This window comes from Anomaloglossus baeobatrachus, chromosome 7, assembly GCF_048569485.1.
Source record: "Anomaloglossus baeobatrachus isolate aAnoBae1 chromosome 7, aAnoBae1.hap1, whole genome shotgun sequence".
Taxonomy (NCBI): Eukaryota; Metazoa; Chordata; class Amphibia; order Anura; family Aromobatidae; genus Anomaloglossus; species Anomaloglossus baeobatrachus.
The window spans coordinates 263,342,698-263,364,285 of NC_134359.1; the positions used below are offsets into that span (position 1 = coordinate 263,342,698).

A 21,588-nucleotide genomic window follows, 5' to 3' on the forward strand; every position below is an offset into this window, starting at 1 on the left:
TGCATGGGTGCTGTCGGTTAGTGCATGGGTGCTGTCGGTTAGTACATGGGTACTGTTGGTTAGTGCATGGGTGCTGTCGGTTAGTGCATGGGTACTGTTGGTTAGTACATGGGTACTGTTGGTTAGTGCATGGGTGCTGTCAGTTAGTGCATGGGTACTGTCGGATAGTGCATGGGAGCTGTCGGTTAGTGCATGGATACTGTCGGTTAGTGCATGGGTGCTGTCGGTTAGTGCATGGGTACTGTCGGATAGTGCATGGGAGCTGTCGGTTAGTGCATGGATACTGTCGGTTAGTGCATGGGAGCTGTCGGTTAGTGCATGGGTACTGTCGGTTACTGCTCGTAAAAACAAGGATTTTTTTAATTTACATATGGGGGTGTGAGAGAACACAGCTGTAAGCAGATGGGATAATAGTATGATAAAAGGACATTTTGATGATCTGTGAGATTGAGTCTGACCTATAGGACCCTCATCCACCCTGAATCCATGCCCCTTTGTTCTTGGCAGGTAAGGTTGTCATTGTTGTATTTCTGGGGCTTAGTCATAGGGCTGCGTTTTTGGGATCAGTGGTGGCATCTAGGGGTGACATCTTCAATGATCAGATATCTATGTATCACATCAGGGTCTTTAATAGCCATCATGGTATCGCCTATAATAACTACTGTGTAGTATCAATGCCAGAAGGTGGCTGATAAAGCAAACTGGAATTTGTAGTTCCGCAACGACAGATCCAGCAGATCCAAGAACGACAGTGAGATCTCCCTACCAGCTGCGGTTCCTTCTCACGACTACAATCACATATATATGGCGTATGGCCCTACAACATGACCCTCGCCCTGGATATTTATTATTGAGGGCAGGAAAACCAGCAGGACAAGTGTTAGTTATTAATAGGCTGAGCATAAATGTAGCAAGGTACTGTACCTCTGTAGATCCCTCTGCCCAGATTTTGAAGTCTTCTTAATCGATCTTCTTGATAATCCCAGACTGGAAAACTTTGGATTCATGGATCTTGTAGATCTCTGTAGGGATCCGATGTGAGGACTCTTCTCTTCCTGTCTGTGCTCTCTCCGCCTCCTCGCCCTGATCTGTATTACCTGCTCTGCAGGACAGTGCACATCCAGCTCAGCTGTCACCTGTAGACAGGCCACGCCCACTCCCACATAATCCACACCCACTTCACACAGGCCACGCCCCCTGGAAGTTCTTCACTTCTTTCTGGAGTTCTGCAGACGTTCCTGCAAAATCACAGCGACAGAACAGAAAAACTCTGACTTATAGTGATAAAATGGAGGAATCTTCTCTACAACCAACGTAAATTACAATTTAGATCACTTTGTGCATTTATATTAGGAGATTATGGTTATTATGGGGTGGAGATGTCTTGATCATAACAATAAGTCACGTGTAACAAAATCTTAACACCTCCCAAGTCCCCAAATCCCAACCAAATTTCAGTGTGGAGCTGCGAATGGTCTTTTTTTTTAAAAATAATGTAACATTTTGGATTATATAGAAAGAGAGAGAAGAGACAAGGGCCCATAGGATGACATGGTGTGGTAGAATAAGGGAAGGGGGTGAGATGTTGCTCACCTGATGGAGATGTGAATGATATATATATAGATTTAAAAATGTATTGACACCCCCAAAAATGAAGCTGTGAATGGTCTTTTTTTTGACATAATGTACATTTTGGATTATATAAAAAGAGAGAAAAGAGACAAGGGTCCATAGGAAGACACGATGTGGCAGAAGAAGGGTGGGGGGTGAGATGGTGTTCACCTGATAGTTCTGAATGAGATTTATATATATATATATATATATATATATATATATATATATATATATATATATATATATATATATAAAAAAGGATTTCTTGAGACCACCAAACATGGAGCTGTGAATGATCTTTTTTTTTAATGTAATGTAACATTTTGGATTACATAAAAAGAGAGAAAAGAGACAAGGGTCCATAGGATGACACGGTGTGGTAGAAAGGTTGGGGGGGGGTGAGATGTTGCTCACCTGATGGAGTTATAACTGACATATATATAAAAAAAGGATTTCTTGAGACCACCAAAAATGGAGCTGTGAATGATCTTTTTTTAACGCAATGTGATATTTTATATTACATAAAAAGAGAAAAAAAGAGACAAGGGCCCATAGGGTGACATGGTGTGGTAGAGTAGGTGTGGGATGTTGCTCACCTGATGCAGTTGTGAATGATATAAAAAATTATATAAACCCACCCAAAAATAAAGATTTCTTGAGACCCCCAAAAATGGAGCTGTGAATGGACTTTTTTTAACGCAATATAACATTTTGGATTACATAAAAAGAGAAAAGAGACAAGGACCCATAACATATAGTGAGATAGAATAAGGAGGGGGGTGAGATGTTGCTCACCTGATGGAGTTGTATATTATATATATAAGATTTCTTGAGACCCCACAAAACTAGAGCTGTGAATGGCCTTTTTTTAACGTAATGTAACATTCTGGACTCCATAAAAAGAGAGGGAGAAGACAAGGTCCCATAAGATGACACAGCGTGTTAGAATAATGGTGGGGGGCAAGATGTTGCTTACCTGATGGAGTTATGAATGATAAAAAAAAAATGTATATAAAAAACCTGGAAAAATAAAGATTTCTTGAGCTGCAAAAAAATGGAGCTGTGAATGGTCTTTTTTTTTATAACATAATGTAACGTTTTGGAGTACATAAAAAGAAAGAAAAGAAACAAGGGCCCATAGGATGACACGGTGTGGTAAAATAAGGGTGAGGGGTGAGATGTTGCTCACCTGATGGAGTTGTGAATTTATATATATATATTTATATATATATATATATATATATATATATATACAGTACAGACCAAAGGTTTGGACACACCTTCTCATTCAAAGAGTTTTTTTTATCTTCAGGACGCTGAAAATTGTAGATTCACATTGAAGGCATCAAAACTATGAAGTAAAACGTGGAATGAAATACTTAAAAAAGTGTGAAACAACTGAAAATATGTCTTATATTCTAGGTTCTTCAAAGTAGCCACCTTTTGCTTTGGTTACTGCTTTGCACACTCTTGGCATTCTCTTGATGAGCTTGAAGAGGTAGTCACCGGAAATGGTTTTCCAACAGTCTTGAAGGAGTTCCCAGAGATGCTTAGCACTTGTTGGCCCTTTTGCCTTCACTCTGCGGTCCAGCTCACCCCAAACCATCTCGATTGGGTTCAGGTCTGGTGACTGTGGAGGCCAGGTCATCTGGCGTAGCACCCCATCACTCGCCTTCTTAGTCAAATAGCCCTTACACAGCCTGGAGGGGGGGAGGGGGAAGGTCTGTAATCACTTGTGAATGACTGCAGCATCTAAGGGTTTTTGCTGCAGTGACCGGAGCTACCTCTGGTCTCTGCAATTATAGACAGGTGATAGCTCAGTATGGAACTGGCTCAGCTCTTCACTTCGGCCACAAGAAGACTGTCACCAAATGTCCCCAAACTTTCTAATTGTACAAATATATTTGGAATCTCAGACTTGATATCGCACCAATGTGGATCTAGAATACGCAAGTGTGAAAACCCAACCCTAGAAATTTGCACCAAAGTAATTAAATTCTGTTAATTTACACAATTGCTCACAAACATGTAAATTGTGAAAATAATTGGCCTCTGTAAACCTTAGATGCATTTTTTGGAGGGAAGTAGATGACTAATGGCGGCACGGTGGCTCAGTGGTTAGCACTGCAGTCTTGTGGTGGCTCAGTGGTTGGCACTGCAGTCTTGCAGCGCTGGGGTCCAGGGTTCAATTCACACCAAGGACACCATCTGCAAATAGTTTGTATGTTCTCCCAGTGCTTGTGTGGGTTTCCTCCGGGTACTCTGGTTTTCTCCCACACTACAAAAACATACAGATAGGGAATTTAGATTGTGAGCCCCAATGGGGACAGTGTTGCCAATGTATGTAAAGTTCTGTGGAATTAATAGCGCTATATAAATGAATAAATATTATTATTATTAGTCAATAAATGTGTAGTCTGCGCAGCAGTCGAAAAGTGAGATTCACCGCAACAGGGGGTCTACTACTGACCTCTAGTGGTGAATATTAAAACTACAATACTTCTTTATAGAGCTCAATAGCTGTATTCTAAAAAAAAACCCTCTCTTTTTTGAAACAAGTAAATATATTTTGTTTATAAAATGGTATATAAAAAGCCTCATTCTGACAATAATTTCCCTTTAATTATGTTTTTTTTCTACTTTATGTCTGTTTTTGCTTCCCTGTATAATCAGTGAGTGGAGAGAAATCCTTCTTCGTTGAATCCTCTCGTTCGCATTACATTACTCGCACTAATCATTTGCTCGAGCCGCGACGACTAAAGCCTTAAACCTCATTTTCCGTGATTACTTTACATTTTCTTGTTTTACTTTTATTTTATTTTTCCTCTTCGGCTATAATTTTCCATTGATTTGGTTCATCATTCGCTTTGCGTCTTCCATTTATTGTCTGGCGGAAAATAAGTTTTTATTTCCCCGGTAAAGGAAGAGGGTTGGATTCTACCTAAATTTGAGAGGATCGAGTATAATTATCCCACAACAAACACAATGTTATTTCCTGATTTATTTACCCTGAAATGTAGCGGTGGAGACGCCGCGCGGAGCGCACATAAATTCACATTTCTTCTCTACTAAGTCGGGACTGACAAGTACAAAGTTACATAACAGGCAATTTATATTGTAATTTTTTCTCCCGCTGCAGGTGAGAAATAAAAACACAAAATACAATTTTACATAACAATCATAGATTAATTCTTCGTGTTTTAAAGGGGATGGGGTCTGTTATAACTATAGGGGGCGCAGATGTGGTCATTACCTTGGATCTGAAGCATTGCCATCAACACAACACAGTGCCTCCATTGCCCCCCACAATATGATGCCCCCACTATACCCCTCACCAGAGCACAATGACTGCACCACCCCCACAATATGATACCCCCACTATATCCCTCAACACAGCGTAATGCCTCCACCACCCCCCCACAGTATGATGCCCCCTATACCCTTCAAGATAGACTACTGATTCCCCTGCCCCCCACAATATAATACCCCCACTATATCCCTCGACAGCCCAATGCCTCCACCACCCACAATACGATACCTTCACTATACTTCTTAAGACACACAATGCCTCCACTATATCCCTCGACAGCCCAATGCCTCCACTGCCCCCCACAATATGATGCCCCCACTATATCCCTCGACAGCCCAATGCCTCCACTGCCCCCACCACAATATGATGTCCCTACTTTATCCCTCGACAGCCCAATGCCTCCATCACTGACCCACAATACCCCTTAAGACACACAATGCCTCCACTGCCCTCCCACAATATGATGCCCCCACTATATCCCCCAACACAGCGTAATGCCTCCACCACCACCCCTCCACAGTATGATGCCTCCTATACTCTTCAAGACAGACCAATTACTCCACCGCCCCCCCACAATATGATGCCCTTCCCTATATCCCTCGACAGCCCAATGCCTCTACCACCCACAATAGGATGCCCCCACTAAACCCCTTAAGACACACAATGCCTCCACTGCCCCCCATAATGATGCCCCACTATATCCCCTCAACACAGCACGATGCCTCCACTATAACCCTCAAGACACACAATGCCTCCAGCCCCCAAAAGACAAAGCCCCCACTGTACACCTCAAGTCAGTATGAGGCCTCCATTATGACCCACACAATGATGCCCTCACTATGCCCCTCAACACACAATGCCTCCCCAGTTCACCCCCCCATGCAATATAATGGCCCCCCGATTGCCCCTCAACACACGATGTCTAAACAGTGCCCCCATACACAATGATGTTTCCACTATGCCCCTCAACACAGCACCATGCCTACACCCAATATGATGACTTCACTATGGATCTAAGACACACAATGACTTCACAGTGGAGTACCCATACTTGGTACCTCTTCTGCATGCTCGCCCACCGCTTCATTAAGATGGGACCCTTCAGTGCCCTGTTCTCAGGATGGGTGGTGGTCCCAGCGTTTGAGAAGATATTAACAATCCTATGAGTAGGAGATGTAATTTCCAAACTTGGTATAAACTCTTTAAAACCTCTACACACCTAATGCTTCTTACAGGTGAGCGTTTGCTACAATTGCATCCAGTCTGTACAATCCAATATGGCAGTGACTGAGACTGGGGGTCAGCTGCCACACTCTCAGTCACTGCCCTGGATGAGGTGCCTGGCGTCCGCCTCACGGTAGGTGCTTAGGTCAGCCCCTCCCACTAAAGGGTAAGCCCGCGTCCCCTTATGGTCCAGTGGGTCCAATAACCCCGCTCGCTGCCCCTACACCAGCCGTGAGCATTACACATACATACAACATTGTATATCAATCACACCACTTTACTTAATTAAGAAAGTACAAATTGTATTAACTTATATAAATTTGATTATGAATTATATTGTCTTTTCTTTTTGTGTTTTTTCCTATCTAAATTTTGCAGATTGGTCCATTCTGAGTATATGCCACACATACATACATACCTTATAATTTGTCATCATACTATGTATTGCGTTTATAACTTTGTTTACGTGCACATATATAAGCAATAGGAAATCGGTACGATCGGTGACACAATTTACAGGGAAGATAACATCTGTCCCTACACCAATTACAGGGAGAGTCAAGGAAGCAGCACTATATGTGCTTGCACAATTTACAAGAAGAGACGAGGAGATAATACTAGCTTTGCCTTGGGGTACTTCTCACATAGCGAGATCGCTGCTGAGTCACGGTTTTTGTGACGCAGCAGTGACCTCATTAGCGATCTCGCTGTGTGTGACACTAAGCAGCGACCTGGCCCCTGCTGTGAAATCGCTGCTGGTTACACACAGTGCTGGTTCATTTTTGCTCGTTGCTGTCCTGCTGTGAAGCACACATCACTGTGTGTGACAGCGAGAGAGCAACGATCTGAATGTGCAGGGAGCAGGGAGCCGGCTTCTGCGGACGCTGGTAACCAAGGTACACATCGGGTAACCAAGAAAAGGCTTTGCTTGGTTACCCAATATTTACCTTGGTTACCAGCGTCTGCAGCTTCTAGAAGCCGGCTCCCTGCACACGTCGCCAAGATACACATCGGGTAACTATAAGCAAAGCGCTTTGCTTAGTAACCCAATGTGTACTATGGTTACCAAGCACAGCGTCATTACACGGGTCGCTGGTGGATGATCTCTGAGTGCTGTGATCTGCCTGATTGACAGCTCACCAGCGACCATGTATCGACGCTCCAGCGATCCCTGCAAGGTCAGACCGCTGGAGCGTTGCTTATGTGTGATGGTACCCTTACACTTTTCACAGTGAGAGGCAAGGAAGCAGCACTATCTGTGCTTACACAATTTACAAGAAGAGACGAGGAGACAATACTAGCTTTGCTTTCACTATTGACAGTGAGAGACAAGGAGGCAGTACTATCTGTTATAACATTTAATGCAAGGAAGTAATCTGCATATATCATTTGCAAGGAGATTTTGGTCACCGTGCTCAAGACAGGCCATTGCGGGTCATAATATACCTGTTATTTTAAGATGCCCTCTACCCGTAAATAGCGATAAAAAAAGGTAATGAAGTGTGAAATAACTAGGTTCAACCTTTAATGGAAAAACAAAACTAAGTGATGATCAGTGCACAGCACCCCCAGCACAGTCTGTCCTGCTCGGCACAGAGGCCACATATGTCCGTCCAGCTCCGAGCTCCCGGGATCTTCCGCGTCACCAGACCTGACAACGCTTTATCACTTCTTTTAGGGTCTTGATACAATCCGCGCCCTTGTCCTTCAACGCCACAGCCAGGAGCACCGGCTTGTTCTTGGATTCTTGGGACACGAAGCTCACCAGGTTCTTGGCACAGACGTGAATGACGGGCTGTGGAAGGAGGAACATCAAAGCAAATGAACACCTGCCCCAAAAATGGTTTCTGGGTTTGGAGGAACTGACCCCAGAGAAACATATAAACTAAACAAGCCTACAGAAGCCAGGGCGTACTCTAGTTATAAGTACCGAGCACCCGAGCATGGTAGTGCCCGCTCATCACTAGTTACGAGTACTGAGCACCCGAGCATGGTAGTGCCCGCTCATCACTAGTTACGAGTACCGAGCAACCTGAGCATGGTAGTGCTCACTCATCACTAGTTACGAGTACCGAGCACCCGAGCATGGTAGTGCCCACTCATCACTAGTTACGAGTACCGAGCACCCAAGCATGGTAGTGCCCGCTCATCACTAGATACGAGCATTGAGCACCCGAGCATGGTAGTGCCCGCTCATCACTAGTTACGAGTACTGAGCACCTGAGCATGGTAGTGCTCGCTCATCACTAGTTACGAGTACCGAGCACCTGAGCATGGTAGTGCCCGCTCATCACTAGTTACGAGTACTGAGCACCTGAGCATGGTAGTGCCCGCTCATCACTAGTTTCGAGTACTGAGCACCCGAGCATGGTAGTGCCCGCTCATCACTAGTTACGAGTACTGAGCACCCGAGCATGGTAGTGCCCGCTCATCACTAGTTACGAGTACTGAGCACCCGAGCATGGTAGTGCCTGCTCATCACTAGTTACTAGTACTGAGCACCTGAGCATGGTAGTGCCCACTCATCACTAGTTACGAGTACTGAGCACCTGAGCATGGTAGTGCCCGCTCAACACTAGTTACGGGTACCAAGCACCTGAGCATGGTAGTGCTCACTCATCACTAGTTATGAGTACCCAGCACCCGAGCATGGTAGTGCCCGCTCATTACTAGTGTTGATAGCTGCATTTACAGGGTTTAAGCAGTGTGGATCGGAGTAATCTCCAATCTCAGTCGTTGCAGCAGTGTAATATATGGAGTGAAGCATGAACCTCTTAGCTGGATTAATCTTCCCTGATGTCATTGACTCCATCATCCATGGTCTTGGGCTTCTTCTGTATTTGTGCATGCAGGGGTTGTGCACCAACAGCGGGGACCCCCACCCATTCCGAAGAAGAGACTATTAGAGTGGAGGCTGAGCATGCACATCGCTACTCCAGTCATCCACTATGGGACTGCCCAGAGATAACCAATCACATGCTCGCCCACCGCTCCATTAATCGGGACTCTTCAGTGCCCTGGTCTCAGGGTGGGTGGTGGTCCCAGCGTTTGAGAAGATATTCACAAACCTATGAGTAGAAGCTGTAACTTCCAAACTTGGTACAAACCCTTTAAAACAAACACACAATGCTTCTTACAGCTGAGAGTTTGCTACAATTGCATCCAGTCTGTACAATCAAATATCAGCTAAATCCAATCAGTGTTACAAATCTCTGGTCCTGACCGTTTGCTGCAATGTATCAGTGCAGGTAAATCAGGTCTGGAGAGAAATGACTGCATATGGTGCTGGTGGCCTGTAGCGGCCAAAGATTATTCTGCAAACTCCCGTTATCGCTTACCTCGTCACATCCCAGGAGAACCTTAGTGGTCAAGGTGGGTATCCCCAGGTCACCGGACACCACGTTTGGAGTAACAGAGACCAATGTTCCCATCTTCCCGTACTGGGTCACTACCACCAGGATGTGGTCAGTGAACGCGGTGCAGACCACCTGAGTCACCACTCCATTGATGACCTCTTCTGCTTGTTTGGACACGACGACCGGCTGTGCATCCGCAGCGGGGGCATTCATTCTATAGCCAAAAAAAAAGGTAATTCAAAACTTCAGTCCACACCCATAAACATGCACGCCCATGCCCCCCCCCCCAAAATGACGAAATTTTGCAATTCTTTTATGGGTTTTGCTTTTACGGCATTCATTGTGCAGTAACCTGGATACGAGTCTCCGAACTGGTACAATTACGGTGATACTTGACTTTTTCATTATATATACATTCTATGTATGTATGTATGTATGTATGTATGTATGTATGTATGTATGTATGTAATATATATGTAATATATATATATATATATATATATATATATATATATATATATATATATATATATATATATATATATATATATATATATATATATATATATATATGATATATAAAATAGAATTTATTAACAACAATACTAATGTTTTATCTCAGGAAGAATTCGAAAATCAATATTTTGTGGAATAACCATGATTATTAATCCCAGCTTTCCTGCGTCTTGGCTGCTTTCCACCAGTCTTTCACACTGCTTTTGGGTGACCTTATGCCACTCCTGGCGCAAAAATGTAAGCAGTTCTTCTTTGTTTGATGGCTTGTGACTACCCATCTTCCTCTTGATTAGATTCCAGAGGTTTTCAATGGGGTTCAGGTCTGGAGATTGGGCTGGCCATGACAGGGTTTCGTGGTTCTTCATCCACACATTGATTGACCTAGCTGTGTGGCATGGCGCATTGTCCTGCTAGAAAAAACAGTTCTCAGAGTTGGGGACATTGCCTGAGCAGAAGGAAGCAACTGTTTTTCCCACATAACCTTGTATGCGGCTTGATTCATCAGTCCTTCGCAAAGTTTAATTTGCCCAATTATCCCCAGATCATCACCGATCCTCCACCACATTTCACAGTGGGTGCAAGACACTGTAGCTTGTACGCCTCTCCAGGTCTCCGTCTAACCATTAGACGACCAGGTGTTAGGCAAAGCTGTAAATTAGACTCCGAGAAGATTACCTTACTCTAGAAATTGGGCAGATTATTCTTTCCGAAGGACGTATGAATCAAGCTGCATACAAGGTTATCCTGGAAAAACAGTAAAAGATTGGTGTTTGGTGGGTGAAACCCCACCTACCTGAACAAACCCCGCCCAATCAGCAAGTTAATTGGCCCGTTGTGGGTGGGTGGAGTTTAGCTACGGGTAGGCGTTGTTTCAGCAGTATTGGCACAAGCTTAAATATGTGTTCAACTGCGGTGAACACATTTAATAGGGATCCATGAACGATCCGAAAGAGCCGGCTCTTTTTGGTGAGCGGGGCCATGTGAACCAGATCACCAAAAAGAGATGGACTGCCCATCACTAGTAATTAGTAGGTTCCTGGCTGCCTTTGCAAACCCATTGGCACTATGTTATTACGGCATGGGAAAAGGGGGCTACAAGAGTCAAATGATAATGATCTTTCCACTTAAACACCGCTATCTGAGATTAAAGGGAATCTGTCACCAGGTGTTTGCCACCTAATCTGAGAGCAGCAGAACGTAGGTGCAGAGACCCTGATTCCAGTGATGTGTCACTTACTGTGCTGCTTAGTGTAGTTTTGATAAAATCACAGTTTAATCAGCAGTAGATTATCATTACAGGACTACTTGGCGTGCTGCAGGTAGTCCAGCATATTCATGAGCTCTGTATAACTGCTAGATCTGCTGCAGAAAAAAACATTGGTTTTATCAAAATGACCGCAAACAGCTCAGTAAGTGACACATCGCTGGAATCAGGGTCTCTGTCTCTACATTATGCTGCTCTCAGATGGGGGAGCAAAAACCTGGTGACAGATTCCCTTTAAAGGGTTATTTCCACTTTGCAAGATAGGTACTGTCTGATAGTGCTTATAAAAACAAGCAATTTTGCAATTTCCAGCCATTCTTGAGATATAAACACCATCTTTTGTTTACATCTCGTCGCCTAGGTGACCGACCATCGCTGATGTTGAGCTAGTAAGCATTGGTCAGGATTAGAAAGTAACAGTGCTCTCCATATATCTTACAATGGCAAAAGATTGTGGAAGCTCTGCCTGTCTAGCTGCGGTGGTCCGTTTCCAAGGCAACAAGCTGTAAATCACAACAAAAAAAGTGTTGATATCTCAAGAACGGCTGCGCATTTTAAGAAGCAGTAAATGGCAAATTTGCTTGCTTTAAAGAACACTTGCCATTAATAGGCATTTTATAAAAATAGGAATCACCCTTTAAGGGGCTAAACAGCAGCGAGGACCAGAGCTGCTTCAGTCTGTGCCTCCTGTATTGTATGGACGATGGCTCTCTAGATGCTCCAAGACATCCTGCACTTTTTCTATCAGAAAACTTATTACTTGCAAGCAATGCAAAAAAATACATCCACCATATAGTGCTCCAATTCCCAGCACTTCCTGCTCCAAAGCATGCTGGGACATGTAGTTTTCTTGCAGCCCGCCTGCTGCCGTACAATAAAGGTAAAACACCAGCCCCAGACCTGAGCCCGGGTCCGCTCACCTCCAGCCCCTCCTCTCTTCAGCCGCACTGCCCAGCTCCCGGACTCCTGACCTCCTTCCCTCACAGTCTCATACGACAAACAGTTCAGCAAGTATGGCCGACAAACTACGCATCCCAGAAACGCTTGCGATGAAATCTTCAATTTCCCATAGCTTTATTGAAACCTAACAGAAATAACACTGTTCGCAAGGAGAAGCAAAAAGAAGCGTGGCAGCGCCACCTAGAGGACATTAATGAAATTCATTCGTCCTTGTAAATTCTCTCTGGAAATGAAAGTCTTGCGGCCATTGTGTTTTTTTTTTTTTTCTTATAACGTCCATGGCGTCTGCTTGTGGGCAGCTGTAATGTATTAAAACGAGTGCGAGGGGAAAGCAGAGACTTTTCTCAGCTCTGTGGCTGACACTATAGTGGGGCTCCATAGGAGTCATGGTTTGGGGGGCCGATACTTTTTAGGTGCATGGTGACTGACATATGAGGGGCATCATAATATGTATGTACCGCCCCGCGGGCTCGGCCGGCTCCCGAACCACTCGGATCCGTACTCGTACGGTGGGTGGCTCAAGCTCCTCACGGGGTCACGTCGCACTGCAAGGGAGTTGGCGCTACACGCAGGGACTTCGGTGGGCAGTTCCACGGCCGGGGCCGCGGTTGTTTGTAAGGGGTGTAAGTTCGTGACGCCACCCATGGGTTGTGGTGAATGGATGGACACCACCGCTGCCGTTGACTAGGCCTCTCGGGGACAGTGTTGCACAGCTTGGTGTTGACCCCTCCGTGGGTAGGGGAGTGATGGTCCCGGGGGCCCGAGGGAGGTGCTGAGTCGGGGGAGCGAGTGCGTGCTGGGTGCTGGTGCAGCGCGATGCGCGGCCCGAAGGCACCGTTGTACTCACTATGACACAACACACTGGAGTCTCTGGTGAACCAAACGGGATGATGAACGGTGGCTGCAGCTTCCCCTTAACAGGTTGGTGGTTTCCGCCGTTCTCCTGCACCTCCTTAATGTAAATGGTATGACTCCTATGCCTAAGCAACGGTAGTCCGCTCCCCGGCTTGCTTGGTGTCGGGAGAGCCCTGTTTGCCCGCAGACGCTGGCCCCTTGGGTCTCTATGCATTGGCGGTGGCTTTACCCTAATGATTGGGCTGTTGTCTTCAGTCGGGTCTTATGTGGGAAAGGTCCTAAAGTCCAGTCCTCAATCAGTTGATTTGACTCGGCCCGGTAGTTTCTGGGCTTCGTACTGGGTCTGACTACCCCTCCTGGTGCTCCGGTTTCCAATCTGTTCCCCGGTTCGGTACCGGTGGGCCACCAACCGACCCCGGTCCCTACGGTTCCACCGGCTGTAATCCCAGCTCCTGCAGGCGGCCACCACCGTCTGCCTCCTTGCCAGAGGTGACTGGGCGCCAACCCAAACACCTGGTAGACTATGGCAGGCCTGGTCACAGGTCTGCTCTTGGACTTGACTTCTCTCCTCCACTGTCAAGACTAATAATCTACTCTCAACTACTGCTTTTCCCGCCTCCAGGCCTGTGAACTCCTCGGTCGGCAGGACCAACCGCCTGGCTCCGCCCCCTGGTGTGGACATCAAAACTGGAGGGTGGTGACAAGGTTTTGAAGTTTGGCTGCTGTCACCTTTTTAGGGAGGGGAGGGGTGTGTGTGCATGGGACTACCTGGGACGACCTGACTAGTCCAGGGCGTCACATGTATGTATGTGGGCCCGGGGGGGGGGGGGGGGGTCAGAATAAGGCTCCGTTCACATTTATCCTGCGCTCTTCTCTGAGCACTTACGTCAGGGTTCTCCATGTAATTCCATCTTCAGAAAGCCCCCCATGACGCCACTCACTATAATGATGCAGATAGAGACGCTTTGGACTTCGCTTCATCTCTGTCCCGGTGGTGTCCTCTCATTTTAGGCATCTTTTAGCGCACAAGTGTGTATGACCACAGAGGTATGAACACCTAAAAAATGGAGACCACCGGAACAGATGCCAAAATAAGTCCAAAGTGTCTCCACCTGACTCATTATAGTGAGTGGCCCCATCAGGGAGTTTGCCTGAAGCTGAAATGACATGGAAACCCACCCTGACGTAAGTGTGGAGACACGGGGGTCAGTGGGTGCTCTCGTCCGCTGATCCGGCCTCCTTTAGAAAGACAGCATGGCCCAGTGCTCAACTAAACGCCCGACCTCCTTAACCGTGGGCGGAACACTACTCAGACAACACAGGGTGAGGGAATCACAATATTAAGACTTTATTGGATCCCCAAACAATTAACGGCACATAGCACCAGGGGTTAGAATGTCCGTGCCTCAGAGCTTCCAGGCTACTTACTCCAAACCAGCAGCACCCCGCTTTTGGCGGGCACCCACCGAGAATGGAATAACGCCAAATTTAGGAAGCTGTTTGAGGGCCGCAAAACCTGTAGTTAGGTGACGGGATTCGTTCCTTAGGTAGTCCTTGATATCTCAGCCGAATCCTTGCATTCGATGCTGAAGTCCATGTAGTATTATAATCCAGGTTCGGTTATGGCTTGCCACTCGGATCTGCAGGTGCTAGATTGGTAGCATATAACAAGAATCTAGTCGGGCAATTGACAGACCTTCTTCTTATACCGCTGAGCTCTCCATTCAGACCATTCGGGTCTTCACGATTGGTGGATAAAACTGGGCTCTTATTGGCTAAATTTCAAGCCGTATACAAAATATCCCTGATAGTAAGGGTTTCTGGCAGAGACGAGGGAGAGACAGCTAAGTTACATCACATCTAGCAATACACATAGTAATACAATGGGAGGTTCGCATAATTGATTTGTCTGGGTATCTGACCTTCACTGGCCAAGGCAATTACATGAGTCAACAAGAACTTTAACACTGGACTCCTTAGGGGTACTTCTCACATAGCGAGATCAATAGCGAGATCGCTGCTGAGTAACAGGTTTTGTGACGTACCAGTGACCTCATCAGTGATCTCGCTGTGTGTGACACTAAGCAGCGACCTGGCCCCTGCTGTGAAATCGCTGATCGTTACAGACTGTTCTGGTTCATTTTTTGCTTGTTGGTCTCCCGCTGTGCAACACGCATCGGTGTCTTTGACTGCGGGAGACCAATGAGCACCGACTCTGTGTAAGCAGCGTATGTTGCTAACCAGGGTAAATATCGGGTAACCAAGCAAAGCGCTTTGCTTAGTTACCCAATATTTACCCTGGTTACCAAGCGCAGCATCGTTACATGAGTTACTGGTCACTGGCCGCTGGTGAGATCTGCCTGATTGACAGCTCACCAGCAACCTGCCAGGTCGGATCGCTGGTGGGATCGTTGGAGCGTCGCTACGTGTGACCCCAGCCTAAAGGCCGCTTTACATGCTGCGACATCGCTAAAGCGATGCCGTTGGGGTCACGGAATTTGTGACGCACATCCCGTTGCATTAGCGATGTCGTTGCGTGTGACACCTACGTGCGATCGAAAATCGTCGCAAACACGTGTAAAATCGCTAATCGTTGACATGCCCCCCTATTCCCAATTATCGTTACTGCTGCAGGTACGATGTTGTTCGTCATTCCTGCGGCAGCACACATCGCTATGTGTGACACTGTAGGAACGAGGAACCTCACCATACCTGCGGCCACCGGCAATGAGGAAGGAAGGAGGTGGGCGGGATATTCGTCCCGCTCATCTCCGCCCCTCCGCTTCTATTGGGCGGCCGCTTAGTGACGTCGCTGTGACGCCGCATGAACCACCCCCTTAGAAAGGAGGCGGTACGCCGGTCACAGCGACGTCGCTAGGCAGGTAAGTAGTGTGACGGATCCGCGCACATTTTGTGTGCCACGGGCAGCGATTTGCCCGTGACGCACAAAAGATGGGGACGGGTACACACGCTAGCGATCTCGCAGTGTGTAAAGCGGCCTTAAGAGTCTTGTATAAACAATGAGTGGCTTATCCCCTGTCTATAAACAAACTATCTTCATGTCTGGCTGAATTTTAAGAAATTTAACCCATGCTAGGCACTGACAGCGTCCATGTCGTCACAGTAAGTGCTCAGCGAAGAACACAGGATAAATGTGAACTGAGCCTTATTCTGATTTTTGGGAGGTAGAATGAACAAAAAGATAGCAGTGCAAGAATAGTTCTTATTTTCATGTATTAATTCTTAAAGTGACTCCTGTAGTGATGATGGGGGATGCACAAAACAGATAATACATCAAAGATCCCGGGAGGGAAAAATAGTGCAAAATAACCCGCTTATTAATAAAACATTAATTTTTATTGTGAAATTAATTAAAAACATTCAAAAGTAAAATATCAAGTTACCACTCAGGGGCCACAGTACAGATATAGCAGTAAATGACACCCAATTTAAGGTGCATAGTGCTAAACTATTTAGAAAGGTATAGTCGATAGGTCTATTAATACATGGTAGGGACCTAGCAAAAGAGATACGCCTTGACGCTGGCTGCTGGGCTCACTGGCCTTTTTTATGCACTAAGTGTCTCAATTCATAAATTGAATTCCATGGCAGTAATACATGTCCAAATTCCTATATTCAATGTTTGCATGCCAGAGTGCAGATGTTTGTTACAGTATATTTCATGTTTGGTTTGCACCTGTTCACATTTGTCTGTTAGGAACTATTAGCACTAGTTATTTTCTTAAATTGGATTGTAATGGATCAACCATCGGCATTGCAATTAATAGCTAATGTAGCTAAACCAAATTGTATATACATGCAACTTCCACCAGTGCAATAGGTATATGGATCATATCAGTGCAATAGGTATATAGATAATAGGTAATAGATCATAGTAAAGAGTAATATTTGGGAAGGTGTAAGTAAATTTAGAAATTCAGAGATGACCTGTGTTAATCTTTAGATTTCAGAACTTGTAATAGGCGGTTAAATAATAACTGTGTTGAGATATGAGATATTTAGCATACAAAAATGCCCATTTCTATATCTGCCCAGTAGCCATGTACAATAAGTAATAGGCAAAAGTAAAGAGTAATATTTGGGAAGGTGTAAGTAAATATAGAAATTTAGAGATGGCCTTTATTAATCCTTATATTTCAGAAGTTGTCATAGGGCATTAAATAATAACCCTGTTGTATAATGAGATATTTAGCATACAAAAATGGCCATTTCTATATTTGCCCAGTAGCCACGTCAAGGCATATATTGTATACTAGGAACCTACACTGAACTGAAGCCTCTCTGGGTTACACACCTCCATGTGTATGGGCAAGAAGGAACCTGCTACTGAAGAATAAATTCACCTATGGCTAATGGGGGAGGGGTGCACAGTCAGAGGGCATGACTCCATAAGCTAGACAAAAATACTGAAGGCACTCCCAAAATGCAGTCTGAACAGGTGCAAAACTGAACATGACATATAATAACAAAAAAACACAGTTGCACTCTGAAATGCTAAAGCATGCAAACAAATGAATGCAAGAATATTGATATGCATTACTGCTTAAGGAAATCTAGGAAAAAAGTGAGATATTTAGCAGGCAAAAATGGCCATTTTTATATGTGCCCAGTAGCCATGAAAAGGCATATCTGGTATACTACGTGGCTACTGGGTAGATATAGAAATGGCCATTTTTGTATGCTAAATATCTAAATTTTTTCCTAGATTTAATAAGCTGTAATGCATATCTATATTCTTGCATGCATTTGTTTGCATGCTTTAGCATTTCAGAGTGCAACTGTGTTTTTTTCTTATTATAAATCATGTTTAGTTTTGCAACTGTTCAGACTGAATTTTGGGAGCTCCTTCAGTCTTTTTGTCTAGATTATGGAGTCATGCCCTCTGACTGTGCACCCTTCCCCCATTAGCCGTAGGTGATTTTATGACGAAAAAGTATGTAGCATGCCATGAATGTATAGTACCAAAGGGAGAAACCACAGACTAATCTGTAGCACAAGAAGGTGTTAAAGGAATCATGGTGGCCAGTACCAGTAAGAACCAAAAGCAAAAATAATCGACATGTAAATAGATGAACACCTTGGTGTGGCTCTGTGCTACAACGCGCGTTTCGCCCTGCTTCTTCAGGGTGCGTGTATGTATGTATGTACTTCTAGCACCTGTACTGTGGCCCCGTAGCTGTTGGGCCCTTGTGTGTCTGCTTAGGTTGCACCAATGATATGTCCAACCCTAGTTAACCTCAGTGATCAGCGTCACGTCATGACGTATACAGTGCCCACAAGTAGTATTCAACCCCCTGCAGATTTAGCAGGTTTACACATTCGGAATTAACTTGGCATTGTGACACAATTGGACTGTAGATCAGCCTGGAAGTGTGAAATGCACTGCAGCAAAAAAGAATATTATTTCTTTTTTTTTTTTTTTTTAAATTGTGAAAAGTTTATTCAGAGGGTCATTTATTATTCAACCCCTCAAACCACAAGAATTCTGTTTGGTTCCCCTAAAGTATTAAGAAGTATTTCAGGCACAAAGAACAATGAGCTTCACATGTTTGGATTAATTATCTATTTTTCCAGCCTTTTCTGACTACTTAAGACCCTCCCCAAACTTGTGAACAGCACTCATACTTGGTCAACATGGGAAAGACAAAGGAGCATTCCAAGGCCATCAGAGACAAGATCGTGGAGGGTCACAAGGCTGGCAAGGGGTACAAAACCATTTCCAAGGAGTTGGGCCTACCTGTCTCCATTGTTGGGAGCATCATCCGGAAGTGGAAGGCTTATGGAACTACTGTTAGCCTTCCACGGCCTGGACAGCCTTTGAAAGTTTCCACCCGTGCCGAGGCCAGGCTTGTCCGAAGAGTCAAGGCTAACCCAAGGACAACAAGGAAGGAGCTCCGGGAAGATCTCATGGCAGTGGGGACATTGGTTTCAGTCAATACCATAAGTAACGTACTCCACCGCAATGGTCTCCGTTCCAGACGAGCCCGTAAGGTACCTTTACTTTCAAAGCGTCATGTCAAGGCTCGTCTACAGTTTACTCATGATCACTTGGAGGACTCTGAGACAGACTGGTTCAAGGTTCTCTGGTCTGATGAGACCAAGATCGAGATCTTTGGTGCCAACCACACACGTGATGTTTGGAGACTGGATGGCACTGCATATGACCCCAAGAATACCATCCCTACAGTCAAGCATGGTGGTGGCAATCATGCTGTGGGGCTGTTTCTCAGCCAAGGGGCCTGGCCATCTGGTCCGCATCCATGGGAAGATGGATAGCACGGCCTACCTGGAGATTTTGGCCAAGGACCTGCGCTCCTCCATCAAGGATCTTAAGATGGGTCGTCATTTCATCTTCCAACAAGACAACGACCCAAAGCACACAGCCAAGAAAACCAAGGCCTGGTTCAAGAGGGAAAAATCAAGGTGTTGCAGTGGCCTAGTCAGTCTCCTGACCTTAACCCAATTGAAAACTTGTGGAAGGAGCTCAAGATTAAAGTCCACATGAGACACCCAAAGAACCTAGATAACTTGGAGAAGATCTGCATGGAGGAGTGGGCCAAGATAACTCCAGAGACCTGTGCCGGCCTGATCAGGTCTTATAAAAGACGATTATTAGCTGTAATTGCAAACAAGGGTTATTCCACAAAATATTAAACCTAGGGGTTGAATAATAATTGACCCACACTTTTATGTTGAAAATGTATTAAAATTTAACTGAGCAACATAACTTGTTGGTTTGTAAGATTTATGCATCTGTTAATAAATCCTGCTCTTGTTTGAAGTTTGCAGGCTCTAACTTATTTGCATCTTATCAAACCTGCTAAATCTGCAGGGGGTTGAATACTACTTGTAGGCACTGTATATATATATATATATATATATATATATATATATATATATATATATAATGAAGAGATATGGGGAAAATCATAGTAAGGACTTCTACCAGGTTTTCCATTTCTCTCGAAAATTAAGAAATTTCCGGAACCGAATTCCCTGGCGTGCTGACATGCTCCGGCTCACACCTCACCACACCTCAATCATATCTGTTCAGGGACTAAGCACAGCCGCCTGGCAAGCATGTGATGGTTGCATCTTGTCTGTCTGACTGCCAGAATCATCTGAGATCTGCCCCTATTGCTGTAGAAAGCCCCACTGGTCACACATTGTGTAATATTTGGGTGGGATACAGACTCAGGACCAAAAAGACTAGTAGTCCAGTAAAAGTCCAATAAGAAGCATCCAAATCAGCTAATCTGTATGACATTTGTTATGGCGATATATGTCAAAGTTGCCTATATTGGTCTTGGGGGGGGGGGTACTATTGGAAAAAAAAAAAAAAAAAGATTTTTTATTACAAGGTGTAATTTTGTGTCATTCCATACATCTACCACTAGATGGCAGAAGCGCACCATACAAGAAATCAGCCATTAGTTTCTATGAGATGATGTGACAGCCCGAGGTGTGATGTGGATGTAATCAATAATTCTGCGTGGTCTTAGGTTGCAGGCGGCTAGAGAATATTAGTGAGTGCACCGACTAGCTGACCTCATCTGTTTCTGAATGTACGCTGATTTTCTATACCCAGGGTGTAATAAGCCCGGTGTGTGCAGTATATATGTCATGGAGAATAAAGATGGTCCATCCCTACAGCCAATGGACATTCAGAATATGTGACGTCCGCCCATGATTGATAATGACAACGCTCGCTTCTGATGAAAATGGCCATAGTGTGTCTAAGATAGTGATGTGAAGTGCTATATCTGTGTACAGCGCTATGGACAGGGTGGGTGCTATATATGACATAAACTTCTGCATACACAGACAGGCACAATGGATATATTTTCATTTAAGGTTTCTTAAGCTCACCATAAAAGCTCATTTAGTTTTTATCGTATGTGCAAAAAAATAAGTTTCTCTAATTTCTTCTAACATTCTGTGAAAATCGGACTCATGGCTACTCTCATCATCATCACAGACAGGATTTCAATTAAAGGTAACACCTCTGTGTACAGTGGATAACACAGGATCCACCATTCATAATAGATTATGTCACAGCTCACCTACTCCCCCTCCTGTACAATGGCTGATAACACCTTTATATACAGTAAATAACACAGGATCCACCATTCACAATAGATGATGTCACAGCTCACCTCCTCCTGTACAGTGACTAATAACACCTCTATATACAGTAGATAATAGAGGATCCACCATTCACATTAGGTGCTGTCACAGCTCACCCCTCCTCCTGTACAGTGACTGATAACACCTCTGCTTACAGTACATAACACAGGATACACCATTCCCAATAGGTGACGTCACAGCTCACCTCCTCCTCCTGTACAATGGCTGATAACACCTCTGTATACAGTAGTTAACCCAGGATCCACCATTCATAATAGGTGATGTCACAGCTCACCTCTTCCTGTAAAAATGACTGATAATACCTCTATATACAGTTGATA

General features: G+C 44.8%; 2 protein-coding genes across 2 annotated transcripts in view; both read right to left on the reverse strand.

Moving 5' to 3' along the window:
- TMEM184A (transmembrane protein 184A) overlaps positions 1 to 1,087 on the reverse strand; it is a 72,246-nt gene extending 71,159 nt beyond the window's left edge. Inside the window, exon 1 of the mRNA XM_075319202.1 lies at positions 925 to 1,087. The gene's annotated coding sequence lies outside the window, so the exon portion shown is untranslated. The remainder of the gene's footprint in view (positions 1 to 924) is intronic.
- A 6,562-nt stretch (positions 1,088 to 7,649) lies between these two features.
- PSMG3 (proteasome assembly chaperone 3) lies at positions 7,650 to 12,314 on the reverse strand. Its single transcript, XM_075319203.1, has 3 exons — positions 12,205 to 12,314; positions 9,487 to 9,718; positions 7,650 to 7,943 (listed from the first exon to the last, which is right to left on the reverse strand). The coding sequence occupies exons 2-3, from the start codon at positions 9,715 to 9,717 to the stop codon at positions 7,791 to 7,793; spliced, it is 384 nt and encodes a 127-aa protein (XP_075175318.1). The 5' UTR covers position 9,718; positions 12,205 to 12,314; the 3' UTR covers positions 7,650 to 7,790.
- Between the last annotated feature and the right edge of the window lie 9,274 nt (positions 12,315 to 21,588).

Bases quoted from the DNA above. Each gene is read 5' to 3' on its own strand.
- PSMG3 (XM_075319203.1), bottom strand. From the start codon at position 9,717: ATGAATGCCCCCGCTGCGGATGCACAGCCGGTCGTCGTGTCCAAACAA. The intron at 7,944-9,486 runs GTAAGCGATAAC...CTCCTTCCACAG, and splicing joins TTCTCCTGGGATGTGACGAG to CCCGTCATTCACGTCTGTGC.